This window comes from Gymnodraco acuticeps, unplaced genomic scaffold (assembly GCF_902827175.1).
Source record: "Gymnodraco acuticeps unplaced genomic scaffold, fGymAcu1.1, whole genome shotgun sequence".
In the NCBI taxonomy this organism is placed as follows: domain Eukaryota; kingdom Metazoa; phylum Chordata; class Actinopteri; order Perciformes; family Bathydraconidae; genus Gymnodraco; species Gymnodraco acuticeps.
The window spans coordinates 3,145,928-3,172,340 of record NW_022990501.1 but is presented as its reverse complement, the minus strand read 5'-3'; the positions used below and the strand labels follow the sequence as shown (position 1 = coordinate 3,172,340).

Sequence of the window (26,413 nt, the reverse complement as noted above, 5' to 3'; positions counted from 1 at the left end):
AAGAACCTATTAATGTGTTATACCAGATTAACGGAAATAATCTCAGCTAACTGACGATACAAACCATTTTTACCAAAACAAAACACAAGTCTCATAAGAAGCATAAATGACCCCTTGGCGAAAAATGCTAACGGATATTGGCACAGAACTCAAGATAAAAGTACCCTTATTACTTATCGTAGCTGCACATACAAGATATCCGATTAAAGCTGAGGTTCCACAGATTATTTAGGTATATAGTATCATCACTGAGTGATACGAACTCGCAACAGGGGAAGCAAACACAGACATCACAACACGTACCTTTACGAAGCTTCTTGGGAGATCGTCTCACAGTAGCTGTCAATCTGATCAAAAGACGTGTTCAATGGCATTAAAACGAGAAAAAACGCGGCTGAATCGGTTAATCCATAGGTTTTTAACGTCTCTGTATAAAAACAACATTTCATTTATAATCCATAATTCCATTTTTATGTAACAATCGCAGAGAAAAAGTTAGCTGCTAATGGTAGCTACCAGAGTGGCTGCTGCTTCCGGTCTTGGCGATGCGGCAGTCTAACACACACACATTACCAAATAAGGACTATGTGGGAGTTCCCCTCGATTCCATTGGCTCTGACGGTTAGAAAGATATGTCACATGTCAAAATCCAGCAAGGGGGGCCAGAGATATGTAAAATCCACCCAAATGGCCCCAGAAGAGTATTTTTGCTAAATCTGTCTAAAAAGGTCAAATATCACTTGTTTTGCATCAATCTTGATACAGGGTACTTATTATATGTTGTACTTTGGATTCCTAAAGCTTTTAGTCTACTAACCCATCATCCAAGATTAGTTTTCACTATAAGTACAACATATATTTTGGACGGACACTATAATTTACAGTTTTTTACCATGTTCAATCTGAATTTTTTTTTAAATAAAAAACATCTATATTTATTCTGACTTTTCTACATCCAACTCACAGGTTTATCATTACTTTGAGAAAAAAAGATTATTAATGTAACCCTTTTAGAAGGGAAGATATGGTCATTTGTTCTGGGAATGTCATTTTTGAGCCTGAAACCTGAAAAACAGGCTCGGGGTTTAACAGGTTTTAACCCCGGGACGTTTCACTCAGAGGTCAAGGAATAGGAGATGGGGTTAGAACTTAGGAGCTGATTTTTAAACTATCCGACCGCAACCCTGGTCTTATGTCTGTGACCCCTCCTGTTGTTCATTGATAAGCCTGAAACATGCACTTGTCAAGGTTCAGAGGCACATTTTGTAAATATGGCAGTAGCCATCGATCATCTTAAGATAAGATATACTTTATTGATCCCAAGTTGGAAACATTTGCGTTACATCAGCATGTGTAACAGTTGTAAATATGCAGTGGTGTTTATTTGTAAATCATTCAGTATAATCACACAAATTCTGTGTTTTATATTTAATAATTCTGTGTTCTTTATTTATTGAATACCTGACAAGGTCGGAGATGAAAAACTGTTCCTCAACAGTGAATTACAAGACATCTATCAATATGTGTGTATACCTCCACCATTAAACTGACATATTCTGCACATTTCTTATACTATCTACATACATCTTATAAGAGTATAATAATATCAGTTAAAATAAGTGCTTCAACATAGTTAACATTGCTGGAGGTTTACACACATATTGATAGATGTCTTGTAATGCACTGTTGAGGAACCTGCGACCCAAGTTTTTCATTCAATGCATAACTACACCGTAGTTGTGTATATGATATGTCAATAAATCTTAGAAGATCTTGAAATCTTGAAAGGGATGTGCAAAATAGTAATTATACACAGTCTTTAATTAACTATTAGAAGAGAATAACGAGTAATGAATATACTTTATAGGGATCCTATTAATATCTAATAATAACAATAATGAAATTCAATAACATGCTTTAACCACTAGGTGTCCCTTTATATCAGCTGTGCACCGTTATGGTGTAAATACAGCCTATCTACCAATTGGATCAAATATAAAAGTCAGCCGAATTAGTGTTGATACTGCAAGGAGACGTATTGTGTGAAAAGAAATGTAAGATGTTGTTTAATTGCTGATATATTTATGATCCACGTCACGTTTTCAGTTTTGGCGGCAGTTCCTCATGTTTGTCTAGAAGTCTTTTCATCAGGGCTCTATAAATAGCGAACTACGGCATATGTAATATTTAATGCAGCCGAACCGTGTATTACAATGTCGTTATGTGATGACTTTCAAAGAGAAAAGTATTTTTTAATTTTTTTAAATGTTTTCGGTCTGTTTCCGGTATTTGCTTATGACGATGTGATGTGAGACTGAGTTGGAGAATTGCACAGGGGAAAATAACGTAGGCTATCTATGCCACAATTTTAGATGCGGATTTTGTTAAACTAATACGTTTGCGCTGTGGACCAACACTATAAATTGACGGGGAAGGGGAGGCGTTTTTGTAGAAATACTACGTCCCAAGTTGTGGACCAACGTAGTTATTACACGTTTTTTTGTGAGACTGGGTTGGTTCGTCACAGCTGGTAAAGGTGGAGCTGTTTTAATTACTTTATTTTAGCTGCTGGGTATCTTAACCAATGTATGATTTATGATTTGTGTTAGCTAAAAATCTAAATAGGTTAAGTAACTAAAGCTGTGAAATAAATATAGTTGAGTAAAAAGTTAATTATTGGCTAACTATAGAGTAGAATAGGGCTAGGGTAAGGGTTAATATCACGTAAAGTATGGGGTTGGCTAAAGCTGTCACATAGATACAATGTTGGCTTCCAAAATGTAGTGGAGTTGAAGTATTGAGTTGCATGAAATTAGGGTGAGGGCAGAGTTCCCGTTAGAATATTTTTTCGCTGGTCAACATGTCCGTTAAAGTTGAAATCTTCCGGACACAATTTGAAAAGTGCCGGTCAAAGGTCTTCTTTGTTATTTATTGAGCTTTAAAACAAATTGATATGATTAAATATTAAACAAACTAATTATAGTAGATTATTATTCCTGTGTTATTGTAAGTTGCTGTACACTTTTGAATAGTTAAACGGAGCGCTCTCTCCCTCTCTTGACAGCCCGTCAGTATCATGCAGCTCGCGGATCAGAAATGACTGGCCCGACGGTAAAACTAAACATATCTATAAGTAGTTTAGGTAGTTTGAGAGGTAATTAAAATAGCTACGTGTGATATTCTAACCTGAAGAGTAATTTTGTTCCGCTCACCGCTGCATGTGATCATGCAGAGCTGCGTGTCGACTCGTCAGCAGCAGCTGATCTCTCTCTCCCGTCAGATTAGACTTCACTCGCGTTTATGTCCATATCGATCAGATCTAGCTAGTTCTAGCTAATGATAGGACTACCTGCTTATTAAAAGACACCTAAACAACAAGCGTCGCTATGCAACCGGGTGAGGCCGCAAAGTATAGCTCAGCATTATGCATTTGTTTACATTCCCACCGGAACCCCGAGGCATTACCAACAGATCAACGCATAATCAACCCATACAGGACATCTCTCTCTCCACATTAAGTGTTAGACATTATAATTGACTATTCTTGTCTGTCACATACTCTTCTTGTCTGTCACATACTCTTTTGTCTGTCACATAAGTGGTGCAAGTTACGCAACTGATGCGGTATTGCGCTAAGGAGAAATATATTTTGACCGGACGCTTTGACCGGAGATATTTAGATTTGCCGGTCTTCAGCATATTTTACCGGTCGTAGTCCGGTAATTACCGGCTAACGGGAACTCTGGGTGAGGGTTTAATTTAATGTAATGCACAAGTTCCTCTAAATTGTGCTTATTTACAGAACTTGAGTATATGTGACCCGCTCTATCGAAATCAGTCGGAAGTCGTTTTTCAGGGTTCGGTGTTTTGTTTGATTTTAAACAAACAAAGTCTTGGCTTTCAGAATATGAAACTTTTATTTCCAAAATCACACGATAAATATATTTTTGAAGCTTGTAAAGGGAAGATGACAGCCCTCACTCGCACCCTGCTCTTGCGCAGCGCTGCTTCCCCTCCCTCCAGCTGACATTATGAATGTAAGGCGTATAGTAATCATAGATAACATGGCAGGGTCCGTTACAGTTTGTTTTTATCTGATTTATAATAAACAAAGTCTTGGCTTTCAGAATATTAAACTTGTTTCGGCAAATTCAGATGGTAAATACAACTTTGAAGCTTGTAACGGCATAATTACAAGCGGAGAACGGAGTAACTTAACGTCACAGCAGGCATAACAACAGCCAGTGTTTCTCGTGAGTGTTTTCCCCGGGAAACAAACACAAACGCAAAATTACACAAACACACACGCACGTATACACACACATACACACACACTTGCGAGCTTCCCCCAGACCAGTAATCCAAACTAACATATCTTCCCTCCGTAGTATTTAGATCATTTGCTCCGCTAACAATCAATCAGATCGATGGATTCCAGAGAAGAGGAAACTCTGAAGGCCTTTTCCTCAAAATGATGACTCTGTGACAGTCATTATATAATGTGACATATTTTGCCCTAATATCTGGAGTACAAAAACAATCCTGATATCATTAGAAAGCTAGGAATCTCCTCTTTCCAACAGTGTATACAACTCAAAGTGTGTCTTCAGGTCAATGCGACTGATTTCGATAGAGCAGGTCACATATGTACTTTATTACATTCCACATACATACAGACCTTCTAACATTTCAAGAGTCTAACGTTGTTATTCTGCAACGACCTTCACAGGTTACCCCGATCACATGGTGTTCTCGGAGTTTCGCCGACGCTTTGATGTACTGGCACCGCACCTCACAAAGAAGCTCGGGAGGAATTACATCGTTAAGGACGAGAAGAGAGTGAGTCAATCAACGGGAGTACAGCTCCGCCAGTGGCCAAGCGCAGGGAAGATTAATGTTGTGAAGAGGCAGCTTCATTACATCTGCCCCTGATTTGTCAGCAGCCAACTGACAGAGAAATACACCCTCATTCATCAGAGCCATTGTAGTGATCTAATCAACTTAACCTTATCGGTATCGTGCCTGTTAAGGAGGCAGATCGGTAGTGTGGCTCAGAAAGTGCTTACTGCGTTCAAAGCTACAAAATACCGTTCAAGTAGATGTACTTATCATCTTTTGTAATCTGGACATTGGACATCAGCTGCCAAGGTTTTACCCAATTGTTCCAACATTACTGGTGCTTTACCTCTGTATAAACCTTTAAAAGAAGATCGCTTTGAATTTATTTGTAGAAGAACCATCATTTAGAGTGTTCTCTGCATTGGTCCTCTTCAAGAGAAGCAGAGTTAAAGTGCAAAATAAAAATACAAAAGTTTGTTTCTAGGGGGAAATAAGAAAGGGAGAGTGAAAGAATGGGGTCGGGGGGGTAGAAAAGCTATTTTCCCCCTGTGCCCATGTTTTGTGGCTCAGTTTCTGTGGAAACGCTGGCAAACAAAAGCCCCTCAGTACTAGTGGCAAGCCTCTCTTGGTGTAATCTAGATCGGCTGGAGGATCAAGTGGAGAGGGGAGGCTGAGACAACAATACACCTACAGTAAACAGGCCGGTACTCGGACAGGGAGAGGCTCCAGGCTGGCTGAGAGTGTACCTCTGTATCGACATTATGTGTGTCTTGAGGAATATTCCAGGGAATGGGGGATTATTGTGGGACAAGTTGTAATTAGTAGTTGGGAGATTCTAAGAAGCCAAACTTTTCCCATGCTTACTTTCAAAACAAAATCCAGCCGGGATATGGATGTGAGAGAAGAAAAGGGAGAAGGGGGGGGGCTGCACTGTACCATTAGTTCAGCATGGCAACTGAGGGGAACTGTGGACTGCTGAAGTGTTGCAGCGTCAGTAGAGGTTCCCACTGGATCCAGCAGTTGAAAGACTAAAGAGTGTGTTTGTGTACATGTGTGCCTTTACCCAGGCGGTGGAGGAGCTACTGGAGTCCTTGGATTTGGAGAAGAGCAGCTACCACATGGGTCTCAGTAGGGTAAGTAATGCCCGAAACATCTCAAATAAATAAGCAGCTTTAAGGTGATTGAGGAAACCTTTTGCAGTAAATCACTGCCAGTTTCCCTCCTATTAAAGCTTCCATCACAGAGCTGCAGTACAAGGCCTCTTTTATCCTTGTTTTTTTCTTTTACTGAAAAAGCCACTTTCAGTCTGGGGGGAGCCTGTCTTGCTTTACACCTGTCTCTCTTTGAGGTTGATTGTCATCCTTTTTTAGGAGAGTTTCCAATCCTTACCCCTTTTTGCATTCTTCCGAGAGGCACTACTGTGCTACTGCCGTTATTCTTTTTCATCTCAGGTCATTAGAGCAAATTCTCCCACCTGATGGCCCGCTTTGTTTTCCCCCATACCCGTTGTAAAGTAATCACAGATAACACTGCCTGACACACTGAGCTATAATCCTATCAGCCGGAAAGTGGCCATCAGCCCTGGAAAAAGGAAATCAAAGGAAACAATAATGTAGAAAAGAGTGGAACTAGTGCTCAGAGATACGTGCGTCTGTACAGGTCACTTTTAGAAAAAAACAGACGGTTTGGAGGCAGCTTCACATGGTGCCATACTCTGGAGTGTGAAATGGGCTCAGGAGTGAACAAGCGCAGCTGGCCTTTCACAAAGCATTCCAGCAGCATCCTAGCAACCTGTCTCACTTGCATGCCCATTACAGCAGATCCATATTATCTATAACAGCGGTGGATTCAGGGCTTTTGACAGGACCTGCCATTAGAAATAGTCGAAATAAAATACCATTTTACATTTTTTGAAAGTGTTGAATTCATCACTTATTCTCCCTGCTCCCTTAACAATAATGCAGACAGTCCTGGCAACAACTTTTTTTTTGTATTCAGACTTTGTACATTTCATTATGTTCTTATTTCAGCATCATTTCATCTGTTTCATGCAATTATATCACAGTATCATGCCTTTATTCTGGCCTCATACTGCTGAAGTGAACTACTTAGATGCACAAAGTACGGTGGCACGAATTAACACAACATTCTACTGGATTGTACTTTACTTTGTTGAATGGCTAAAGTGTTTAACTCAAACACAGGGTATATTCCCTTGCAAAAGCTGCTCTATCATTTTCTGCTTCTGCATTCTAATCTCCCTTTTATGATGTACATTTCTTTAATGCAGTATAAACAATCACTTTTTACAAACTGTTTTCTAATTCCTGTTGTTTTAATCATTTGTTTATGATTGTATTATTAGCATCATAGAAAGGGCTATGAGACGGATTCACTGGTGTCATTGAATGCATCACTCCTCCCTGCTGGTTTGCCGCTCCATCATTTCCCGCTTCTGCTTTGTTAACAACTCAAATTGGGATTTGGTTATTTATATGGCACTGGGACTTGTGTGGAGAGACCTTGGCTGGAGACAGTCCTTCATCCATCCATTTTAATAGCTGGCTGCCATCATATCTGGGATGCATTCACAGTGCCTAATCCCTGTGAGGTACAGACAGGCCATGACGTGATCTGCTTTATATCGGCTGTTTACCTTTGTTTTACCTTTGGCCCATATTAGAAACAGACAAGGCTGATATTCCCAGATAATAACTTAATCACAGCCCTCTCATTTAGATAACACTCACTTGTCCACGGATTACACTGCGTCTTATTGATTTACTGCTTCTCTGCACATATTTACTTTTATTACTGTTTATGTTTTGCTCCTGTGCCTCACACTAAAGCCTCTAAATCCAATTTCCCCATGGCTTAAAAAAGCATTACAGCACATGATCTCTCAATAATTGTATCCTTGGCTAATAAGTGAATTAGATTGTATTGTTTTTTTCCTTTCTAGCTGTTCTTCAGAGCCGGCACCTTGGCTAAACTGGAGGAACAGAGAGACGAGCAGACCAAGCGTAATCTGACACTGTTCCAAGCTTCCTGCAGGGGATACCTGGCACGACAAGCATTCAAGAAGAGGAAGGTAGGTGTGATGGGAATTCTTTTTGGAGCATTGACTGAACGAGGGAGCTGGAGACCAATCTGAAACCTGACAAACTGAAGGTTTATTCAAAGTAGTCAGCCGGAGAAATGACAATGACAATGCATCCTCTCAGACTCTCTGGGTATTCACATTTTACTGATTTCTAAGATGGCAAATATTTTTCTATAGTCAAAACATGTCTTCACACTACAACAGAGCCGCCACCTGAACATTATGATGGATATCACATCTGTTACTGTCTGGTGGGACCTACAGTAGCAGTGTCCTCAGACATACTTCAATTATTCCAAGTAAACAACATTCTTGTATCATATGTATATCATATATACTATAACATATCTATAAAATTCACTCTTCGACTTTATTACTTTATTAAGAGATAGAAATGAGCTCAAAATCTAATAAACAATAGGAGAGATGTCACAATGAGAAGAAGTGCTTAGTCTTACATTCAAGTATAGCAGAAAAGACCAAGAATATATAACCTGTATCCTGAATTTGCTTTAGTTTTACTCAACTTTCGGTCTGTTGGCATTGATTACATAATGATGTGTTGCTCTGTCTATAGATAGGACAGGGATATTGGTATGTTTAGTTTTCTTTTTAAATTTGATTAATTGATATCCTGTTGGACCTTCAGAATGTTAGCATGTGCCATATTTAACTTACTCTGCCATCTCAAAAACAAACATTATATAGAGGTTAAAACGAGATGTGTTCTTAGTTCAAACACAGAAGGGGAAGGTAGCTTAAAATCACAGACGCCACCTCTAATTCAAATGAAACTTGGGTATACCGCATTCATTTATTCCACCGCTCATCTATATCAACATCTAAAGAAAGGAGAGAAAAACAAATGTATTTGCTTCAATATGTGACACGACACAAGTTAGACAAAAATTCATGTGATTCTTACAAAAGCGAGCAAACCTGTCAAGGTCCATTTGGTCGCTTAGTTGTCTTTTATTAATAGAGTATGAAGAATGTGATCCCCAGAGGCTTTGTTGCCTAAGAGTCCAGCAGGAGTTGAGAGTTCCTTGTTCAAAACTAATTTCAGCGCCTGTTTGATCTGCTCTTTGGGTAGATCTAACCCGCTGTACTGTAAATCCTCAACTAATTATAAATGTGTTCTCTAAATCTATTGCCCTTACCCCCCTGCCTCTTATTTTGTAATCCATCCAATCGGCACTCCCCGGGGTGATATTTGATAGTGACACGTCCATTTCTGTTGCATTTTATCAAACTGCCTCCTTTAAATGCAGCCTTATCAAACATACTGCTGACTCACACGGCCATCTGCTCCACCCATCTTCCATTTTTCTCCCAGCATTTGATGGGTCCATCTCTCTGGACCTCATACATGTCCTCTTGTGATGTATGGAGCCCCGCGGTCCTTCTCCCTCTCTGTGATTACTATTTAAGTGAATGTGCCGCTTCAGCTGGCTAGTGATGAAGCAGCAGAAACAGAATCAACATTGCTGCTCTCCATCCAGCATGACACGTTGTTAGTGAGTAGTTATCTTGTATATGATACCAGGAAAACTATTAAATTGTCATCTTTGCAAAAGGTAAATCAATATGACCGTTGTATTACTGTTCTTCCATTTCTCTTTTGCTTTTAGAATAAGAGTCTTGTTCAATCAAAAGAGGGTGATGTTTTTTCTTGTCTGGGTTCAAAAGTCATCGTTCTCACAGTAAAGCAGGCTAAGAGCTCGGTGCTTCATAATCCGCGAAAACTTCAAGTAAATCAACAGACCTTTCAAAATTGCTAGGCAACTATGCAATTACAGAAGTCATTAGCAAAGAGGCAATTTTTTCCCTCTGCCCCCATGTGACCCCTCTCTCTTGCAAATGCATCTATTTTAGAAAGATTTTACGCTATTCTCCATTTTATCTTGTAATTGTTTTGCACTTAAACTCAACAAAGGGCAAGGAAAGATGTAACATACAATTATGAATGTGATTGGAACTGACCACAGATACATGCAAGTCATGATAAAGGTGGATCTAGAAAGGCTTATTTAAACTGTGCATATGATTATGCTTCAAACTTTGAATTTCATTTGCAGTTTTAATACAAAATAAACTGCATTCAATCCAATGGAAAATAAATACTTGTCCCTGGAAGCAGGGACGTGCACAGACATTTGGAGGGGCTATTGCTCTAAACAGGAAAAAGGGCCTCCCCCCGAAAAAATAAATAAGACCAAAACGATTATTACATTAACTAATTTGAACAGTAATTCACATCATCATCTCATAACAAAATAAGCTAAGGCAACTACTTGCATTCGGTGACTTGATTTTTAAAATGAAAACCAGGGCCATTTTTTGTTTTGCGGTCCATATCTCATTAAAATATCTAATGTTAGTTACTATTAAAGAAAAAATGGGGCTTCTATAATTACCTTAAATAAACTCACTAATTAATGAAACCAGTTCAATACGCATTATTCTTATTCTTATAATTATTTATGAGCGCAGTGACGGTAAGGTATCTAATTACTTATTTATTTAGTATTCCATAACTTAATAACAGAGATGGTCAAATTAAAGTAGAGACATGGCAGAAATCCTACAATGAAGCGGGGCAGTGAAGTGTTCTCCTGTGAGAGGGCGATCAAGAAAAGAGAGCGAGCGGCGCGTTGAGGGAGTTTACCATGGATGTTTAATAGGAGTTTACGGAGCAGATGAAAAGACACAGAAAGACAGAAGCACAATAACAAGTATATGTAGGTATTTTTTGTAAATAACTGACAGTGTCAAGAGGAAGTAAAGTCCCGCCATGAGAAAACTCAAAATCCATTTTCCAAAATCCGACACTAGAGGTGGTCTTAACGCACCGGCACCAATACAGAAGCCTATAATAAATATATATATAATACGTAACATGTGTAATCACACACTTAGCGATATAGAACATAAATAATAAAAACTGGCCTACCTGGTTTAAAACACTTTTGTGGTCATACTGTGGAATGAGTTCACACTGAAACGAGTTCTTCATTAAAAATGTCACGGGCAATTACATGTAAGAAGGAGAAGAAGAAGTAAAATAAGTAGTAGAAGAAGAATGAAGCTGGTGTGTTTCCCGCAGCGAGACACTACAATACTAATTGTGGCTTATCATGTTGATTTGACCACAACAGAAAGAAGAAAAAAAACCTCTCGCTCTCTCCAGAGGGGCAGGTCAGCCAAAAAGGGGAAACGGGCCGTTGCCCGGGCAACAATATCCCGTACCTGTGCACGTCCCTGCCTGGAAGGGCACGGAAAGATTAATGCAAGAGAACTCACACAGACACACATATCTCGCACAGATCTATAGATTTTAAATGATAAGGCCCCAGTTGTAATCACTTAAAACAAAGGTAGGAATAGTTTTGCTGTGTTTTAATTGCAATGAACAGATCAAAAAGGATGACAAAATAACTACATCCTGATGCCAATTTGTAACAAGTTGGATAAGGGCTAACATTTTTAGCTGCTCCATTAACACTCATCACAGGAATATTGAAATTTGGAAATGAATATTGGCACTGAAGTTATTGTTTATACACATAGATATCTTCATTATGTGGCGCTAAAACACACATTTTCCCACCTCAAATTTGCGTCTATACTGTTATGGTGAGTGAAGCAAGCAGGACCCAAATGCAGATAACGCTGAAAAAAGCCTTTATTTCAAGGATAAAATAAAAATAACTTGGACAAAACAGAACTCTCACCGGTGAACTTATTCACAAACAAAAGACGAACCAACACTGAACACAGGAAAAGACAAGACTAAATACAGGGAGGGGTAATCACAAGACGAGAAACAGCCGGGCAGGGGAGGAGAAACACAAGGGCGACAGGTGAACACAATCAGACAATTAGACACACCAGGGAAACTAACAACAGGGGAAAAACACAAGAAGGACCAGACAATACACAAGGAGGAAAATACCCATAACCAGACATACAAAACTACAAACGTGACAAATCATAAGAATCCTGACAATACTGTTTCTTTGAATTGACATTACATTTATTTGTGTGAAAAAACATGCAAAATATAATCTGTTATTTCAGATTCAGAATACTTACACCTTTATATATACCTTTGAATTTACATATCATGGAAATGTGTCTTTGGCACTGGCAAATAGCATAAAATAACACTCACCATACACAGCATACACATACCTATGGAAGCCTGTTTGCGCCACAGGAAAAAAAATAAAGAAATTCTGTAAGTCAATATATTGACTTAGCTATCTCAATATATTGACTTACTATCTCAATATATTGAGATAGTAAGTAAATATACAGGGTTCGTACGGGTGCTTGAAATCCTTGAAAATGCTTGAAATTTGACGTGGTGTTTTCAAGGTTGGGAAAGTGCTTGAATTTTGGGAATGGTGCTTGAAATTGAGATAAAGTGCTTGAAAATGTAAATGCTTTACTTTTACAATAAATTGCTGTCTGACTGAATAGTTCGCTTTTTAGATTAAAAGAAAATAATTGCTTCGCTTCTACATAAAACAGCTCCGCTGTGGCCTTCCCGCGCTATGCGCGCGACCTGCATGTGTTTGTGTTACGTGTGATAGATGACTGTGTGCCAGGAGGTTGCAGTTCTCATTCATAACACTCCGTTCGATGTCTCACTATGGGATGCGCCTCAACGCGTATGCAAGCAGAAGCATCAATCTCATTATGCCAATCCTGATTGGCTGGTGATCTTGACGTCAACGTCAGGGAATCCACCCACCCTTTAAGTAGCTTGCGCTACGACGCAGCGTCATTCAAACACCTCTTCTCGCTTCAGAGCACATCTCGACTTATCAGTAACCGGGCTAGCTTAACGGTCCACAGACTGAATCCAAAGCTAACATTCGGTCGACGGGTGCTTGCCTGTTACTTTTTTGCTTTGCAAGAAGACTGAGCAATATTAACACACCAGTTAATATTGTAATCTGCCTCGCCGTTCTTTCTGTCGAAATAACGGTAAGGTTTGATTTTTTCTTCAAGCTAGTAACATACCTGTTGCTAGTTTGTTCTTCCCTCCACACCGACACCACGGTAAAGAGGACGTTCTCTTTTCTCTCTCACACCAGAGGAGACGGAGATTAAAAAAAAGGTATTAACACACCAGTTAATATTCTTTAAAGAATAAAATCTACACCGTCGCCATTTTTCCTTTCGGACTAACGGCAAGGTTGGATTTTTTCTCAGTAACGTACCTGTTACTAGCGTGTCCACTCCACGCCGACACCCCGGCGATCGAAGATGGACCCTTCTCTCCCTCACACCAGAGGAGTCAGGGACTCGGAGGCTCGGCTATGCGGCTGCGGGTTTAAGATTTCAGGCACAGACTCACACCAGGTCTGCTCGTCCTGCCTCGGGCGGGAACACGCCCGGGAGGCTATCGATAACCCCGGCTCGTGCAGGCATTGTACCCGCTTCACCATGAAGAGCCTCCGCCGACGGTTAGCACGCCAAGCTAGCTTGTCGGGACAGGACCCCCTCATGTCCGCTGATTCGCCGTCCGGCAATCAAGACATGGTGGCGTCTGCCGCAGAGATTGAGCCCCGCGCTGTGTCAGACTGGGGCTCAACAACAGCGACAGCCGCTGAACCGGAGCCCCACACCGTTTCAGGCTGGGACCCGGTGGCGGCAAGAGCCGCGAGAGCGGAGCCCCGCGCTGTGTCAGGCTGGGGCTCCCAATTGGACCTCACCATAGTTCCACCCGCGGAGGATGTCCTGGAGTTGGACTACATGGAGGACGAAGAGGATACCTCTGAGTTCCTCCTGTCTGACTCGGATGGGGATGACATCTTCGTTTCATCGGCTCAGGCTGCAAAGCCGGGAGCGATGTCCGCTCCCCCGGGCGAGAGCACACCAGCTTCGCCTGTCCTAAGCATGGACTTGCAGGCCGTGTGTGAACGCGCTGCGTCCAGGCTGGACATCCCATGGCCTGAAGTGGCCAAGGAGACCTCCAGATCTCGCTACGAGGGGAAGAACTTGCCCCAAGCAGCGAGGAAGAAGAGGCAGCTCCTTCCAGTCTTTCCGGAGATGTTGGACGAGGTGTCGGTCTCGTGGAGAGACCGTCCCTTCAGCAACAAGGCCCCAATCCAGGGTGCCTCCTCCCTGGACTGTGACGGTATGGAGAGGCTCGGCCTGCTCCGCATGCCGCCCATGGAACCGCTGGTGGCAGCCCACCTCCAACCGAGGCTGGCTTCGACACCAAGCAGGAACCCCATGCTACCGACAAAGGCAGACCGGTTCCAGTCAGCGATGACCGAACGGGCCTATAAAGCCGCAGCTTTGTTCGCCAGGGCACTCAACGTCTCCTCGCTGCTGACCGCCTACCAGGCGGAGCTTTGCGAGGACATGTCGAGCAGACCTGAGCCTGCCGTGTGGGACGAGATCGCAGCGATCACGGACATTTGCCTCCGTGTGCAGCGCTGCGCAGTCCAAGCCACGGGCAAAGCGCTGGGAATGATGGTGGTACAGGAAAGAGCCAGGTGGCTCAACCTGACCAACCTTCCAGACCGGGAAAAAGAGGATGTTCTGGACATGCCTATTGTTCCCGAGGGCATATTTGGCTCCGCTCTAGCTGCAATGCAGCTGAGGTGCGAGTCAAAAAAGGAAGGGAGACGAGGCTCTCCAGCTCTGTCTCCCCCGAAGGGTCCAGCCGCCACCTCCAATGGTCCCGCGGCAGGCCTTCACCCAAGCTGCCTCACGTCCTGCCCGGTTCAAAATACAGAAGCAGACCGCACCCCGTCCCGGGTCCCCAGCCCAGGCACTAGGCAAGAGGGAGCTGGCCCTCCCGGCAGCTGCCGCTCAATTGCAGCCGACCCAGGTTTTCAGCCACCAGGCGAGGAAGAAGAAGCGGGCGGCCTGACAGCCTCCTCTCCTCGATGAAGGAGCTGGAAGTTCCCTGTTCCCCAGCTCCAGAGCACGTTCCAGTGTTGGATGCTCATGTGTTTTCGGGGTGCCACCATGCCCCTATCTTCCCGCCGCCTCGAGTGATGCCAGAACGTCATCCTCAAGTTCGCGCCATCAGGGAAATTGACTTAACATCAAAGACAGCAAGTTCCACTGCCTGTTTAAGTCACACAAACACATGTCATCATTGTTGTTTCAAAATAAATCATTTTCCACTGTCGTTTCCAGGCTTGAAGCCAAGGGCGCAGTCAATAAAAATTAAAAGAAAAACAATAAAAACAATAAACAGTCTGTCGTCTGCCCCTCTTTTGAGAGCGGCTCCGGCCTCTCTCAAATGGCGGACAATAGACGGGATTGTGAAGGCACCACCGCCACGCGCATGCGCAGTGTCGGTCGGGGTTGTCAACCTGGGGTACCACCGTGTTCAGACACTAGAGGGCCCCATAACCCAACAAATAGAGACACTGAGGGCAGACGACAGAGCTGTGACATCTCCGCTCGCTTTGAGAAGCGAAAAGTGGAGGATGCTCACAGATTCTGCTTGGGTTTTCAAGACAGTAACACGGGGTTACAGGCTCCAATTCACTGTCACCCCCCCTCACTTCTCGGGCATTCTGTATTCACAGGCCCGGGGAGAGTCGGCCCATATTCTAGAGCAAGTGATTTTCTCGCTACTAGAAAAGAAGGCTATATCGATAATACCCACCGAACAGAGTCAGAGCGGCTTTTATTCCAAGTATTTCCTCGTTCCCAAACGGGGAGGGAACGGAATTCGGCCTATACTAGATTTGAAGGCTCCGAACAAATATCTCAAAAGATACAAATTCAGAATGCTCACTCACACATCTCTATTGCGTCTCGTGCGCCAAAACGACTGGTTCACATCAGTCGACCTGAAAGATGCGTATTTCCACATCCCAGTATATTACCCACACAGGAAATATCTGAGGTTCGCCTTTCAGGGTGTCTGTTACGAGTACAGAGTACTTCCCTTCGGTCTGTCTCTCAGCCCACGAGTGTTTGTACGGTGTACGGAAGCCACGATAGCCCCGTTAAGACAACAGGGTATTCGCTTGGCAACTTATCTGGACGATTGGCTCCATCTCGCACAATCGGAGCAAGAGGCTATTACGCAGATGAATGTCCTCGTAAAACACCTGCTCGACCTGGGTTTTGTAATAAACACAGAAAAGAGCATGTTGTCTCCAGCCCAGACTGTACTCTTCCTGGGCCTACGCCTGAATTCGGTGCCCTTTACAGCCCGCTTGTCAGCGGAGAGAGTGAAAGCCTTCAGTGCTTGCCTCGCTCATTTCCAGCCACGCAAATATGTTCTCTTCAGATCATGTCTGCGGTTACTGGGGCTCATGGCGTCAGCCATCCTGGTGGTACGACTGGAACGCTTACACATGAGGGAGTTTCAGCGCTGGGTAGCTGCCCTCAGACTGGACCCCGCGCGTCATGGCGCGCGGAGAGTGATGGTCACTATGAAATGCGTAATGACTCTGCGCCACTGGCTACACCCGACTTTTCTAGTACGGGGCGTGCCTATGGGTGCTGTCCTATCGCGGAAGGTGGTCACCACAGACGCATGTCTGACGGGCTGGGGGGGGTATATACGAAGGTCGACCTGTGAGGGGTCTCTGGAGCAGAGACCTCCAACGGTCACACATAAATTATCTGGAGCTTTTAGCGGTGTTCCTCACCCTAAAACGCTTTCTGCCTTTTCTCAGAGGACATCATGTCCTCGTGAGGACAGACAACACGTTCTCTCCAGTTACACATGCTGGCACGCAAACTGATCTTATGGAGCTGCGGACGTCTCCTCTCTCTGAGAGCGACGCACGTACCAGGAGTGAAGAACCTCGGGGCGGATCTGCTGTCCAGAGGTGCACCACTATATGCAGACTGGACTCTACATCCAAGGATTGTGAGTCAGCTGTGGGTGCGTTACGGCCGAGCCGCGGTAGATCTGTTCGCATCAAAAGAAAATGCTCAATGTCAGCTGTTCTTTTCAATGCGCGATTTAAACGCACCGTTAGGCGTGGACGCGCTCGCGCACGTTTGGCCTCCGGTCCTTCTGGCTCTGATACCCCCAACTCTGGCCAGAGTGAGAGAACAACGCCACACACTTATCCTGATAGCTCCGCACTGGCCTGCAATGTACTGGCTGGCGGAGATATATCAGCTGCTGTGCGGGCAGCCGTGGCAGGGACATACTGTCTCAGGCGGGGGGGACGATCTTTCACCCACACCCAGAGCGCTTGGCACTATGGGCCTGGCCCGTGAGTGGTACAATCTGAATACAGTGGGGCTCCCTCAGAAGGTGATAAACACTATTCAGAGTGCGAGAGCTTCCTCCACCAGGTCTCTCTATGACTGTAAGTGGAGGGTGTTTGATGAGTGGTGCCTTCAAAAAGGACACATCTCTTTTCAATGTCCTGTCGGGGTGATTTTATCATTTCTACAGGACTTAATTGATAAACACAGAGCTTTCTCTACGATCAAAGTGTACCTGGCTGCTATTGCTGCATGCCATGTGGGCTTTGAGGGAAAGACGGCTAGCCAACATCCTTTGGTCTGCCGTTTTATGAAAGGGGCTCGCAGGCTCCTCCCTGTTTCCAGGTCACTGGTGCCCTTATGGGACTTGGCAGTGGTTTTAGATGGGCTCACTCAACCTCCATTTGAATCCCTGGAAGAAGCTGACATGAAACACCTGACACTGAAGACAGTCCTGTTAGTTTAGTTGCCCCGGGGCAAACAAGAGTGTTGCTGAAGCCCAACCCTGCCTTTATACCTAAGGTGGTTGGCTCATGTACCCCCATTGACATTGTGGCATTTCCTCCGCCGCTGTGTTCCTCTGAGGAACAGCGGCTGAATTTGCTGTGTCCAGTTTGTGCTTTACGCATCTATATGGACAGTTCAAAAGAGTTTCGTTGTAATGACCAACTCTTTGTATCCTGGGCTAACCCTCAGAAGGGCAAGCCCGTTACCAGGCAACGGCTCTCCCACTGGATTGTGGAAGCGATTGCTCTGGCTTATACGAGTCAGGGTTTGCAGGCACCAACGGGCCTGCGTGCTCATTCTACTCGTGGACTGGCTACATCCTGGGCTTTGTTCAAGGGTGTTTCCATCCAAGACATTTGTGCAGCAGCGAGCTGGTCCTCGCCGCTCACTTTTGTCCTCTTTTACAGGCTAGATGTCTGCTCCAAGTGTATGGCGTTATATTTGTGCCTCTATCCTGAGCACGCAATGAAACATGTTGAGCATAGAAAATGCTATTGAGCGCGCACTTGAAATTTTTTGAGCACAGAGAAATATATTTTCTCTCATAAAACTCCTGCTCCGTGCGCAAGCAGACCGCTGCACGCGCTCTCTCTCCCCCGCTCGCTCGACCTCTCCAGCCTGCACGCGCTCAGCTTTGCCTGCGCGCACTCAGCTTTGCCTGCACTCGCTCAAGTTGTCACAGCGTTACAAATGTGCCACAAAACCAACCAATCGGAGAACTCGAGAAGGTCAATTCTGATTGGCTGGTCCAGCGCCATGTCGAGAGAAGAGTTGCTACAGCGGAAGTCCAAAATGCTTGATCGTCACGTGGTTCAGAGACTCAGAAAGTTCCCGGAAGTTCGTGGCGGGCCATTTGAATCACGATTTGAATGCATTAACAGGATATAAATGCAATTTTTGGTAATTAGTGGTCAATAAAGGTTTTGATTTGCAATATTTATACAACATATCGATATGTGTATGTAGTTACATCAATGTGTGTTTTTTTTAAAAATGTGCTAATATTTGAGGATTAAGATAAAATAAGAAGTAGCCTACTTTATTGATACCAATTGGGGAAATGTTTACGCTGCCGCAGCAAAAGACAAGGCATTGTACATTAGACAGTTAAAAGACTATAATTAAACAATCGAAAATGCAAACATCTTAAATAGAAATAACATAGCATTACAACGTAGAAAATATACATAGTGTGAACAGCTATCTTACCTGTTAACATACATGTTAGGCTAACGTTGCCTTGGTTAAAGAGCCTGTTGTTTATTGCTTTGAATTCTTTAAAACAAATATTATCTTCTTAAACTTGAATGGTAGTCAGGAGCATCACTTCCTAATGTTTGATATATTTAGAGGGAGGGAAGGAAGGTTTCAAAATTCTGATTAGATTCATTTCTACCATTTAATTAATTCATGGTGGTTTCAGTAATGCCCTGGTAGCTGAGGACACAAGTAATCTAAAGTACTAATGTAATCTTTATGACTTTCAGAAAGGACAGGAGACCCACAGTGCCTATCAATGATTGTCAACTGACAGCACAATGAGTCAAAGGACTAGCAGCAGCAGCATGATGATGATGTTAAATGTGTTGTTTTTGGAACATCCATTGTAAATAAATGGAATTCAATAAACATTGAATAGCATATCATGCAGTTTGTCTGTGCCTTTTCCTCCGTGTTGTCCGGCATATAGTCTCCCCCATGGTTTGCTGTGCTGCCTAGGGATGCTCCAAGCACTCAGAGAAAGGAGTATGAATGTAAGGTTTCCCCACTGACACAGAGAGGAGGAAAGAATGGCTGGCTCAAGTCAGCAGGAGCAATTTAACTATCACAAAAGACAACAACAGCAACAACAACATATGTGAGGTAATCATATTTTTCACAAAACGAAGACCACACCATTGGGAAGCTTAACGTCTGTTTAATCAAAATAAGGAACAGGGAGAGGCTTGCAAAACTCTGGGAGTTGAGACTCAGGTGCAGGGTGAGGGTCTCATTGCAGGTCTTCATGCTCCATTGAATCCCCCTGGGGTTCTTGTGCTGAGAGAGGGAGACAGGAGAAAGGGTTAGATACATCTAGCAACCTAGAGGATGGGAAATTGCTGACATTAACTTGAAACTTACCTTGTGTTTTCACTCTCACTTAAAGAGCCTGTGACAGCATCCCAACAACTGTTGTGCAATGAAATATTGGGCTACTAGTAATCTCGAACCGTCAGTTTAAAAAAGAAAAAGCGATACCGTTCCGTTAAATATCAATAATTTTGAACATCGCGGGGAAATTCCTTCGTCTCATTTTGAAGTTTTGGGGGAAGCCGGAAGTGACGTCAATGCGGGAACGCTTCACTGTGCGGCGAGAGAGCCAAACACGGACAAAGTGTGTTGTCATGCGTAGAAATGGTGAATTACTGAGTTTAGGCACGTTAATAACATTTTAATGAAGTTGACTACAGTATATTCATATTTGTCAGTGCTTTCATGTCAATTCGGCAAACATAAATGATCGTGGTGAAGATGATGATTACATTAGGATTAAAAATCGGTAGTGAGAGCTACTGAATTTCCTCCCGTAGGATGTGATATAAAAACAAATCGATTATTTTTGTAGTTGTAAACTCAAGTGGATGAAACTACATTTATTAGTGCTTTCATGTCAATTCGGCGAACATATGATAGATTAAATGATCGTGAGAATGATGATTACAAATCGTTTGTTTGAGCCGGTCTGCATTTCCTGATGAGAAAACAAACCGATGCTTTTTGTAGTTGTAGTACACCGACATGGATTAAACGTGTGGTTTTTTCACCACAATGTTGGGGAAATTAATGGATAAAATGCACGGATTATTATTATTATTATTCCCACTCCGATCGGGACACTAGGTCCACCGTTTCCCCGCAGCGAGGCTCCCCCCGTTGACAGTTTACGTGGGCTGGGTGCAGAGGCGGACTGGCCATCGGGACGAATCCCGATGGGCCGGTACCGAAGTGGGCCGGCCGGATAAGTCACTAGCACATCCCCCATAGGCGGCGCGTGAGGCTCAGGTTTGGGAAGGCTAAATAACTTTTTTTACCTGACGCTGCCCGCCTCCGGCATCTATAGAAAAGAGATCAACTCAGTGTGCGGAGTTTAAATCTCTCAAGTCATATTACAGGATAAAGGAAATACAGTTTAAACTGCCGTATGCAGAGAAGACGCCGACGTGTCGCACTTATCATTCATATTACATCATCAATCAGATAATCGATCATATAATATCATAATATATCATATATTTCCTTATCTCAGTCAGCTTCTCCAGCCGTATCTGGCCGTGCCACACTTACAGTGTCACATACTGTATGCAGAAGTATTATTTTAAGCAACACATTATGTTGACGAAACACTCGAGTCAAATGTAATTAAAGTCAGATCCACTCGTGTCTTAGACGTGAACACGCTCTCAGCTGGAGAGAGAAACCCTGGCTTGATTTACCGAGTTGATAACCAGCGTCGTAGGACCGCTTAGCGAGATCTCGTTTGTTAGTTTGTTTGTTACTCAAACATATCCAGGGTCTGTTGAACTGGCTTCGTAGTACAGGGCACAGGTGGCTAGCAGCGCTAATGTCAAAGACACAGACATTGCATTATATTTGTATTTTACCAGGATGCAGTGACACAAATATTTACATATTTACATTTACTATCTACAGCACCCGCCGCTCCTGACATCCCCCACTCCCCCCGTTGACAATTTACTAGCGGTAGGCCTACCGAAGTGTGCCGGTCGAGAGTCCCGGGATGATTTTTAGTCCCATTCCACCACTGGCTACATGACCGTATGATCGCCCATATTCACGCACCTAATTCCTAAACTTCTAACAGATACAACATAAACCGATCCTCCAGCCTCATATGAGCTCTCAGACACGTTCAAAATTAAACTGTCATCGCTGTCTGAGCTTGCTGCTGTGTGCACCATCGTGCGTTTACATGCAGATGCTGGGATCCTGAACGGTGCAGCTGGAGCTCTGTGCCTGCAATGACGTCACACGTAATTTGGCGGGACTTTTAAGAATCCCCGAGAAGATCCAGAAAATGGTCAACATTGAAGGGAAGATTAATGGTTATCAAAGTACAAATATCCAAAATCAGTTCAGTAACGGTTTTCAAGGGGACAATATTTACTCAAATTGATGGGTTTGGATGATGGGGGAAACTCGTGTCACAGGCTCTTTAAGTCTCGGCAAAACTCACAACATTTCTGGAGCCTTGTAGACCCAGAAAACTATAAGAACAATCACCAAGCAGCCCTGAAAATGTCTGCTTTATTTGGTTCTGTTCTACATACCTTTGTGAAGCAGCTTTTTCTGACATGAATGTCATGAATTCTAAATACAGAACAAGACTGACTGATGAACATTTAAATGACTCTATTGGAGTGAACCTAAGTGGGTAAACTCCATGCAGGATACACCTCTGGTGGACTCCATGCAGTGTCATTCATCTCTCTAACTGTGAAAAAGAGTGAATGCCACTTATTTTACACATGTGCCATAAGATGCTTGTAAGGTGGTGATTAAGGTGGCGTATTTACTATGTGGGCCATAATAAGAAGTGAAAAAATTGTCTTTTTTTCTTGAACATGTATGGGAATTTTCAGTGATGCACTTATATGTGGGCCATAATAATATGTGAGAAATTGACGATTTTTTATAAGCTTTGGGTATTGCAATTTCACATGTGTAGAAAAGTAGCTTAATTCAACTCATGAGTGCTAGTGAATAAATGTAAGCGATGTGAGGCTCTTGGCCACTTTCATTCTTCTAAGATGAAGAAAGGTTGGAGACCCCTGCTTTAAAACATACAGGTCTGAGTGGTGCAGGTAAACTGCAGTTAAATCATCCAGCCTTTAGAATGATGGGATAATTTGACATATCATATGAAGTAACTTAGTGACGACTTACTTACTTAGAGGTTATTACGTCTGCATGGTCTAAATTTGTCAGATTGACATGTGTGCTCTAAAGGAAGAGATGCAGTGCCAAGTCTAGTTGGCTTTCCCTTTTTTCCTACTGCTCCAACAACAACAGTTTGCTAGATGTATTACTATTCTACCGTTACATGTGAGGTGTATTATCTCTACTTGCAATGAAAGGCCATTCTCTCCCTCTGAATCTCATTGTGTTTATATTATTCTTGATTCAATTAGTGCACACACCAGAGTAATAAAACAGAAACAGGGCTGTGGAGTGATTCTCATCTCCCCTTCTCACTGTGATTTACAGCGTGCTGCTGTTTAATCGTAGCGTAATCATCGTATAATAACATCCACTTGCGCTTTTGCTGTTACCCTATTGTCCCTTTGTGAATATTGATAGGGCTCCATTGCCTCTTGCACTGTTTCAAGTATCCAGTCGTTGCAGGTACAGTAGATTATACTTTGCCTCAGGAACAGTGCCTGTGAGTTCTGGTGAAGCCTCTTAGACACATGCTGCTTGATGTATACGGATGTGACAGAAAGTCACAAGTTCCCTTGATTGATATTCTCTGGCATGTTAACCTTGTGAAGCTGTGCCAAGCCCATGTGACATTAAATGACAAAACCATATAATTTGTTCCCCCGTCTTTCAACTGTCTCCTCAAGGGGACAGCCTGACATTTGAAAAGTCTGTATTTTGCCTCAGCAGGAACCCACCACATTGGGAGTTTTGTCCTTCAGGTACCCTACATACGTTTTTTTCTGAGATGTTTGCATTGACATCAGTGTAAAGGAGCAAGTATAAGCTAGCTTTAGCCTAGTAATACTACATCTGTGTATTTTCCCTTCATTGCAGGCAGCCTCACGGAATTTTGAGATATACCATCATCAGATGAGGGGGATTCTGCAGGATTTCTCATTTATTTGTAACATGCAAACCTGTAGTTCAATATGGAGGATATACAAGCAGGCATGGATAGGCTTTGCATTTGTATAAGGAACATATTTTATAAAAAGTGTGTATCTCACATTTTTAAGAAAGTAAAAGACAAGAAGGCCATTTCAACAGAAAATAAACCATGGCCCCAAAAGAAGAATTTAAACTTTCATTTAGTCCCAGCAGTGTTACATGACAGGAGAGAAATCTTTTTTTTATTCGTTTTTTCAAGTGACAAGCTATCATTACTGAACCATAACAACTTGATTGGATTTTAAATATTTAGTTTATTAGGGATGGGTCACATATTTCGGGGGGGATATTGACAAATCTTGTTATCATGTATTATTCTGATAATGAAAGTAAAGCTGATTATAGTCGGATAATACATTACATTACATTACATTACATTACATTGCATTTAGCTGACGCTTTTATCCAAAGCGACTTACAATAAGTGCGTTCGACCAACAAAATACAACTTGAAGAAAACAGAATCATATAAGTACATCAGGCTTCATAGAGCAAAAACATTTAAAGTGCTACTCAACTGGCTTTAGATAAGCCATTCCTTTATTAGTATAAAAGTGCTTCGTTAATAGTTCTATTGCTCGAAGTGGAGTCGAAAGAGATGAGTTTTCAGTTTGCGCCGGAAGATGTGCAAGCTATCTGCCGTCCTGATGTCAATGGGGAGCTCATTCCACCATCCTGGAGCCAGGACAGCAAACCCACGTGTTTTCGCCGATGGGAACTTGGGTCCCCCTCGCAGCAAGGGCGCAGCGAGTCGTTTGGCTGATGCCTGATAATACAAAGTCAAATTGTTTGCATTTAATACCAGCTTAGACCAAATCTAGTAAAGTATGTTGGTATTAGGGATGCTCCGATCGATCGGTCACCGATCGATATCGGCCGATACTCACTCTCTACCGATCGATCGGTGCTCTCTAAACATGCCGATCGCGAGAGCCGATCGCATGACGTAAAATACATGACACTTTTCTCTGTGTGCGGCAAAACAAGCTCGCCAAAATGGCTTCACCGGTCTGGCATTATTTTAAGGTGTCCGAAAAAGACAGTAAAATAGCGGTATGCAATGTGTGTGAAGCAGAAATCCTGCAGCTCCGCCCGCCGGACAGGTAAGCGCAGCGAAACACACACACAGGGAGAACCAGACCGCAGTTCATTTCCTCATATTCCAAACGAGAAATTACTGTAGCAAATCACCCGGTTCTTTACGACCAGAACTATTAACGGGATACAAACCGGAGGAACCAGGCATGGAGGGAGGTGCCAGAGACAGTGGGTGAAACTGGTAGGTTTTCGCCTGTTTGGGGAGTTTATATATATATATATATTGCTCGCATAAAATCCCCGGGGCTTTTTGCTTTGTATGTCGGGGGCGGGAGATTCATGTGATTGGTTGTTGGTCGCGTTGCTCGCAAAAAATCCCCAAACTTTCAGACACGCCCAGCTCCAAGATTTTCAAGATTTTTGAAAAGCTGCTGTGTGGACGTACCGTAAGAGTTAGACCTAACACACTTAGCTATTTTATCTACCTCTGGAACAAGCTAAACTAGTTATTATAAATATATTTATTCTTCATTGTCGGGTCACTCATTACTGGATCAGTGAGCTGCATGAGATACTGACAGGCTGTCAGGAGAGGGAGAGAGGGGGGAGAGAGAGAGGGAGAGAGGAAAAGAGAGCGCTTCCGCTAATTTCTCCCGTGTTATTATCCAAAGTGAATGTAAACTTGAATAATGTACATTATTTGAATGTAATAATTAAGTTGATTGTTGTTTGTGGAAGCTCCAGAGAATGAGCCCCATTAACTGAGTTTTAAACATCACTTTAAATGGAACATTTAAAGTGATGTTTAAATCTTCCATTTAGGCCCCGCCCACTCGATCGGATCGGCGATCGGTATCGGCCGATACTGATTCCGGCGATCGGCCCCGAAATTGGCGATCGGAGCATCCCTAGTTGGTATGCACCTTTACATTTGGAGAAGAATAAAAACAAGTTCAGCACACACTATTGAGCCAAACATGTCCATATGGAGTGGATCTGTTTTACAGTGTTAGCCTGTTAAGCCCTGAGCCTGTTTTTCAGGTCTCAGGCTCGAAAATGACATTCCCAGAACAAATGACCATATCTTCCCTTCTAAAAGGGTTCAATTAATAATCTTTTTTCTCAAAGTAATGATAAACCTGTGAGTTGGATGTAGAAAAGTCAGAATCAATATAGATGTTTTTTATTTTAAAGAAAATTCAGATTGAACATGGTAAAAAACTGTAAATTATAGTGTCCGTCCAAAAGATATTTTGTACTTATAGTGAAAACTAACCTTGGATGATGGGTTAGTAGACTAAAAGCTTTAGGAATCCAAAGTACAAAATATAATAAGTACCCTGTATCAAGATTGATGCAAAACAAGTGATATTTGACCTTTTTAGACAGATTTAGCAAAAAAAACCTCTTCGGGGCCATTTGGGTGGATTTTCCTTATCTCTGGCCCCCCTTCTTCGATTTTGACATGTGACATCTCTTTCTGACCGTTAGAGCCAATATAATTGAAGGGAAATCGTCCCGCACACATGGATGTATACACACTCATGTCTTAAAAAAAAATGGCGTCTTTTTGCCAGCAGTTTTGCTCCAGAGTGAATTGATTGATTGATTGATTGAAAAGTTTATTAACAGCTTGTATATTGGGTACAGTACAGTACAGCTCAAAACATACAATTGTTAAGGGGATGCAGACCAGAGAAAGACTTTCGTCTTGTTTACATCAGGGTCCCCCATTTCCAATTCATCATGTCATTTAAGACATATAAGACATATTTGACATAC

At 42.8% G+C, this 26,413-nt stretch overlaps 1 protein-coding gene across 3 annotated transcripts in view; it reads left to right on the top strand.

The window, feature by feature from the left end:
• Positions 1-26,413, top strand: part of LOC117552941 (unconventional myosin-XVIIIa-like) — a 123,663-nt gene that overhangs the window by 50,198 nt on the left and 47,052 nt on the right. For all 3 annotated transcript variants that reach the window (XM_034226656.1, XM_034226655.1, XM_034226654.1), the window contains 3 exons: positions 4,730-4,839; positions 5,907-5,972; positions 7,802-7,930. In XM_034226656.1, coding sequence (XP_034082547.1) covers positions 4,730-4,839; positions 5,907-5,972; positions 7,802-7,930 — 305 coding nt within the window. The remainder of the gene's footprint in view (positions 1-4,729; positions 4,840-5,906; positions 5,973-7,801; positions 7,931-26,413) is intronic.